At 34.1% G+C, this 7,156-nt stretch overlaps 1 protein-coding gene across 1 annotated transcript in view; it reads right to left on the bottom strand.

Moving 5' to 3' along the window:
• Positions 1-1,005: 1,005 nt before the first annotated feature.
• The window catches only part of LOC109378471 (zinc transporter 9-like), a 9,879-nt gene continuing 3,728 nt past the window's right edge, over positions 1,006-7,156 (bottom strand). The window contains exon 2 of the mRNA XM_019634847.1: positions 1,006-1,378. Within this exon, the coding sequence (XP_019490392.1) occupies positions 1,032-1,378 (347 nt within the window). The 3' untranslated portion in view covers positions 1,006-1,031. The remainder of the gene's footprint in view (positions 1,379-7,156) is intronic.

Genomic DNA, 7,156 nt, shown 5'->3' with positions numbered 1-7,156 from the left:
TTCCTTTTAATGCTGCACAGCAAACTAGACAGCCTGAACAAAATCTTTTCAAAGGCATTGCTAAACTAGCAAAAAAATGTCCAAAGAGGGCACAAACAAAGGAAAAGCAGGGCCTCTATAGAATAAGCGAGCACACCAAAGCCAGCTCTTTCTCTGGTGATTTCTGTCGAAGCTTAGACTCTTTGAGCTTCATCATGGCTGCAAGGGACTTGGGCGACGAGAGCCTAGGACTAGCTCTGCTCAAGACAGCGAGCCTAACAGGAGATACTCAGAAAAAAAGCTACATACATGGTGTAACTGTGAACTAGAACTAATACACACAGAAGGGAAGCATATCTACCTATGCTTTGCTGTTAAGTAGTGGGGAGGGAAAAAAACTCCCCTGAACATCATAAAGACTAGTCAGCCCCCATGCAAGTTTGCAGTCTGAATTCATGCTATCAATGTGGTCTAAAAAATGTAAAGCAAAGGATTTAATTTAATGTGATCCCAAGTTGTGTTCCCAGCAGCTAAGAGGCAAAAGCAAACTCTGTGCAGAACCACATCTTCAATCCAGAGACATCAAATAGTTCCAAGATATAAAACAGCATGGAAAATGAGCAACTCTCAGTTAAAAAAGACACAAATATGGCATCATGAATCAGATCAAGAAACATAAAAAAATAAAGTGAGAACCAAAAGATATAAGACAGTATAATTTTCAGTCATAGAATATAAAATAGCAATGTTTAATATGGCTAAGTATAAAAGAGAAGTTTGAAAATATAAAAGGAACATGAGACGAACCAAGTAAAGGGAAAAATACTTCCTGGAAATTAAAAATATAATCATTAAAATTAAAAGCACAACATTTGTATCAACCAGCAAATTAGAAGTAACTAAAGAGGGAATTAGTGAACTAAGCAGACCTAAAGAAATAATCCAGAATTCAGGCCAGAAAATATGACAGAAAATATAAAATTCAGAAATAGAAAATACGACAGAGAAGTTTAGAGGCATGGAAAATAAAACAAGACGTAATATATTTCTAATTAGAGATCCAAAATGAGATAACAGAAAAATGGGAAAGATATTTGAAGGGATAGTGACAGAGATTGTAGAATTCCAGAATTGCAGAAAAACACCAATAAGATCAGTTTACAGATAAGTTCTAGCAAACATTCATGGAACAAATACAGAAAAAAATTGACTTTAAAAGATGTATACATACCTGCTTCATCCAATGATGGTACTTTTTCCACTCTGAGAGTTTGTGATCCCTGTCCTTCTTTCTGAACATTTGTAGAGTACAGCTTTACTTGACTCGGCGTACAAAAGTATGGATGACTACAGGGAACCATGTTTGAAAAGCTTCCAAATGTCACTAAATTCTGCCATTCTAAAAGAAAAAAATTTACTTTAATTTCATACAAATTCACAAGGATTTTTATACCAAATAAAACATACCTACTATGGATTACAAAGAGAATGCTTTTACTGAATAACAGTAAAACTTTTATACTCAACACACCCAAATGTATAATGCCAAGCTACCCTCTCCACTGGAGGTGTCTCACTGACCCTTGGGTAAACAGGGACTAAAATTTATAAAAAAAATAAGAATATTCCTATTTTCTCTAATTTATAGATTTATTCATATAGAAACTTTAAATATATATATATATAAAATCAAATAAAACCTTCATATTATTCAGCTATTCTGAAAGGTGTCTGGCATATAATACTTTTTTATTTTGTATGCTGGTTACATGTCCAAAAAAATACTGGCATAATGTACTTTTCAGAATACAGAACTCTTGGGATAGGAGGAGGTCAGGAGGGCTTCCTACTCAAAATTCCCATATACCGAACTACTCAAAATTACCCTGTAACCTCTTTCTGCAGCTGGAGATTTATTCCTCTCTCATTTCACAATCAATAGGTGACTTATTTTAATCAGTCATTCATACTGCTACTGATTTTTAAAAATCAGATTAGCCCAACATTTGATGAAATGCCTCAGTATATGGGAATTTTAATGGACGGAATAGATTAATTACGAAGCACTTCAGCTACTCCATCTGGGCTCACTGTGGACTTTAGAGGGCTGAAATACAAAAGAAAAACATATTCCACGCTTGCACAATAGTGGGAGAAAAGCAAATCTGTCTGTTCTACTCTAATGCGACCCTTGTTCTTTCATTTTTTGTATGAGTTCCTAGAATTCTCCCTTCTAAAAGAATTCGAAAACCCTTTCTAGATATTTTCTAAAGTTTTAGGTGTAATAGTGAAAGCATATCGTTAGAGATAATATTTTCCAAGAGTAGCAGGTTAAACATCTAAGAGTTGAGACTTTACTAAATGCTTAATAATGATCTCAAAAAAAATGTTAGTTCCTGTGCAGATATATGCCTTTTAAAATAAACAAGCCTTATCTTAATATCTCAGAGAATTCATCAGGAACGTAAGTTATTTTAAATGCTAAAGACAATTTGAAAAGCATGAGGGACATAAGGCAGTATAGATATGCACTCAAATTTCAGGCTTGGAACTTGTTTTGTTAAAAAACTTCCTGATGTCAACTTACTCTTTCATTTATCTGGCAAATAATTGTTGAAGGCCCAGTATGTTTTCTGACATTTGCCTCTATTTCTTAAAGGCCAAGAAAAGCAAACATAACTGTATTTTCTTGCACATTAAAATATGTAGGCTACTAGCAAAATTAATTAGTGAAGCAAAGGCTAAAGCAAATTCTCCCAAGAAACCAAACCTGCAGGGAAAAAAATCTTCTTCACCATGGCCACTGGCATTCTGACCTGTCAGCCCTATTCAAAATATCTTTTGTGATTATTACATAACACAGACAATATGCCACAATACCTTTTTTCACCCACCAATGAAATCCTTTTATAGAGACCGTGCTAAAGTTTTTACAGAGGGATTACTCCACAGTCTTAAAAAATCCTTCTTCAGGAGATGACAATGTTTCTATGACTTGATCCTACAATTTTTTCAAGGTTCTCCTCAGATTTTAAATCATTTTATTACAAAAAATTTCAAACATATGCAAAGGTAGAAAAACAGTACAATAAACATCTACGTACCTATTGCCCACCTTCAATAATTATCAACTCATGGTCATGCTTGTCTCATCTCTCCCTACACCATTATCTCACCTCCATATTAATTTGATGCCAAGTCTCAGACATAAAGTAATTTCATTCATAAACATTTCAGTATGTATTCTGAGACAAGAACTTTTAAAAATATAGCCACACTATTATAAATAAAAAAATAAACAATTCCTTAATATCATCAATTTCCAATTTCCAGTTGTTACAAGTGTGATAATTTTTGTGTGTGAACAGATCCTAACAGGATCCACATATTGCAACTGGTTCAGATGTCTGTTAAGTCTTTTTTAAGCTACAGGATGTCTTTGGAGCAATTTTTATGTTGGAGAAATTAAGTTGTCCTAAAATTTTGTCCTGGTAGTTTTCCAGTCTAAATTTTGCTGATTTAATTCACTGGTATAATTTATCCTGTTCTTCTATATGTCCTATAAATTGATTGATCTAAAGGCTTAATCCAAATTCTATTATTTTTATTAGGACAACACCACTTGTTAGGCGATGATAGTTCTTTCATCAGGAACCACATAATATTTGGTTGTCTCTTTATTTGTGATAGTGTATGCTGTTGTTGTTCAATGCCTAGAACCATTCATTCATTAGGCCATTACAAAATGGTGATATTCTAACATTACTGCTTCTTTAATTGTTAGTCACAATACTTCTACAAAGAGAACATTCCCCTTATTTATTTGATTAACCAGCAGTATAGTTCATCTAGGAAAATAGGCTAAATGCTTAATTTTCCCCTTTATTTACTAGTTCTCAAAATAATGAGTTCATTACCTACCATCCTGCAGTGGTGACACGTTAATTTCTATGTGTGCATGTATCATTATGATTTCATAGATTTAAAAATTATTTGATGTATTTCAATCCATTTTAGTCATTATCCTAGTCCCATTTTTGGCTCATAGTCTCTCTTAAAATTGACTCCAGAGTCCTTCTGATACTATCCTAGTAATCTGATAGTTTCCTTGCTAGCTGTTTTGAAAAGTCCTTAATTTTTAACTTCAGTAGAATTCAGGTATCAGGAACTTTAAAAGCACAAATTTGACATTAAAACAAGATAAAAAATTACACAGAACTTACAGAACACACTACCACCTTTAATATTTTGTATTCCAAAATTATACATGACCACATCTGAGTCAATAAAATAATATCTAACACTCTGCAGTAGAAACACAACCATCTGCTGAATCAGTTACTGAATTAATTAATTAATTCTAGGAGGCAGAAAAAAATATTACCCACCATTAATACCATTTCTTCAAGGGAACTTCTAAAATAAGCTATGTACAGATTAGTCTTAGCTGTGCTGCTCACTGTTCTATGGCCTGGACAAGGACCTTATTGCTGTGCATATAAGGGGTGTTTTCTTCATCAAGGTGGCAGAGCTACTGGTATCTTTATCAGTGTAGTCACAACAATCACTCTTCTTTGCTTTTATTTTACTGTCTGTGCCTCTGTAGCTCCTAATGACCACCACTACTGATCACTTGTCCTCTCTCTCCAATCTGGTTTGCCACCTACCACTTACTCCAGCTTTCAGGGGGAAATTTGGCCTTCTTTTCTCCAGGCTCTTTTTTTCAGACAACAATAAACAAGACGAGAAACACTTTTTCTCCCATGTAAACTGACAATTCTGCCTACTATGTATGTTGCTGAGGTAATAACAGTAACTAAAAACAAACAAAAAATTTCTTGCAGTTTGGAATGTTTTATTTCTGCACAATTTCAGGCCCAGTGTCAAATTTGTACCCTAAGTCATCCAGAGATCAGTCGCTTTGCTTAAGAGACGATTTCAGTAGTTTTTTCCCCAAATTTCTAAAGCACTGACATGCTAAAAACTAAATCATTGTTACACTTAGTTTTAAAGAGGTTAGTGTGGATTTAAAATACACAATAAGCAAAGTATCACAGTGGAAGCTTGCTGGACCCACAAAATACACAACATAGAATGCAAAAACTGTTCTTCGTGGTATTATTTATAAGAGCAAAAATTGGAAACAACATAAATGTTCCCCAATAGAGTGATTAAGTTATGAAAGGTCCCTATATTTTCATTGTGTATTCATTAAAAACTTTTAATAACATGGGAAAACATTCAAGTTATAATGTTGCATGAAAAAGCAGGAAACAAAATAATACACTATGATTTCAACAAATGTGACTGGTGAAATATCTGGATTATGTATTATTTTTACTCTATACTTTTCTGTATTTTCAAAAAAATGCCTAAAATTTAAAAACTAAGAATATTTCCATTGCAAAACTACTTTTAATATTATTACTGCTAATATTAACACACTATCCCTAGTTTACTCTTACGCTTTCAGTTAGCCAAAAATGCAGGGAAAGTCACTTTTATGCCTAATCATCAAGCAAGCAAAAGTGCAACCTAGACTGGGTAGCTCAACTGAGAAGGCTACTGCGTGATTTTTCTCCAGAACAGAGTAAGCAACAGGAAATCTTTTTGTTTTTTAAAGTAAAGAATATGAAATGCTGACAACTTCCTACACTGCCTTTTGGCATATATCTCTACTGCCTTGCTTAATTCTTGTTATAGTATTTGCTCAGAAAAAGTAAAAAACAGCAATAACAATATCTAATATATTAAGGACTTACCAAACGCCATGCCCAAAATGATTTACCAGTTATAAATGACCACATTTGATCATTTATATTCCCAAACACGTATCAAAGCCATCTACTTCTCTCCATCTCCATTGCATATCCCAACCACAATCTTGTTTGCCTACATAACTATAACAGCCGCCTAATGATCTCTGTATTCACCCTCCTTGTTCCAACCCATTCTTCACACAGTAGTCAGAGGGATATTTTTAAAAAACATTAATTACCCTTTGTTAAATCTATGGCCTAAAAGGCTCTGATACCTTTCAAACCTCATTTCATACCCCACCACCCTGGCCCCCACAGCTTACCCCAGCCACAGCAGGTTTCTTTCTGCTCATGACTACTACTAGTCTGGCCTTCAGGGTTCCTATTTGCTCTGCCTAAATTGCTCTTTGCCCGTCTTCACCTGGCATGCTCATCTTCATTTTTCATACCTTGGCTCAGTAACCAGCTCCATAGAAAAGCTCGAGTTCCAGGCCCGCATAGCTGGCCCCTGCTGGCTGCTTTCCAGTCTCTCACCCTGCACAGTGCTTGTACAGCACTTAGATATGTTTTCTCATTCCCACTGTCTGCCCAATGGAGGTAGGAACTGTGTTAGTGTTGTTCTGCACTATACCACCAGCAACTACAATGCCTGGCACCTCTTTATTTAATGATCCTCACAAAAACCCTATCAGGCACATACTGTAGTTACCCTCAATTTACAGTTATAAATTCTATCATTAACTTGAACTACATAGAATCATGCTGTCAAGTCTGCCAAATGCTCTTTCATAACTGTCAATGTTCCTATTAGTTATTAAGGGAGGGGGGTCTTGGGGACAAAAGTCAAATTGTTAAAATTCCCACTCTACTTTTCTTATGGTAATACATATAAGCACAGTAGAGGCAGGAATAAATACAAAGGTTTAATTTCTTTTTATTTAAAAACTACACTTTCACTAATATCAGATTCAAGCAAAAGCATGTATCTATTAATTTAGTAGGTGGTACTTAAAGGAGCATCCCACTACCTCAAATTTTTGTCAAATGAAGCAAGGCATAAATACATGAAAAAAATAAGAACGTGCTCTATGCAAAACCAAAGAAACTTAAAACAAAAAGGATAAATTTACTATAGAAACTAAGTAGCATTTTTATTTGAAAGTATATGTTCACTGTAGATCATTTGAAAAATAAAGTTAAAAAATTTTTTCTAAAGAAACTGTTAATATCACAGTATATATTCTTACTAAACTTTTTTCTAGTTTTACCTAAAAGTACCGTAAGAGATTTTCCCGCGTCACTAAATATTTTTCTAAATTATTTTTTAAAATGGTTGCATATATCACCAGCCCATAATAAATGCACCACAATAATATTTAAGTTTCCAACTTTTTATAACAATGTTACCAATTTATTAC

This window comes from Hipposideros armiger, unplaced genomic scaffold (assembly GCF_001890085.2).
Source record: "Hipposideros armiger isolate ML-2016 unplaced genomic scaffold, ASM189008v1 scaffold_2030, whole genome shotgun sequence".
NCBI lineage: Eukaryota > Metazoa > Chordata > Mammalia > Chiroptera > Hipposideridae > Hipposideros > Hipposideros armiger.
This window is presented reverse-complemented; position numbering and strand designations above follow the sequence as displayed.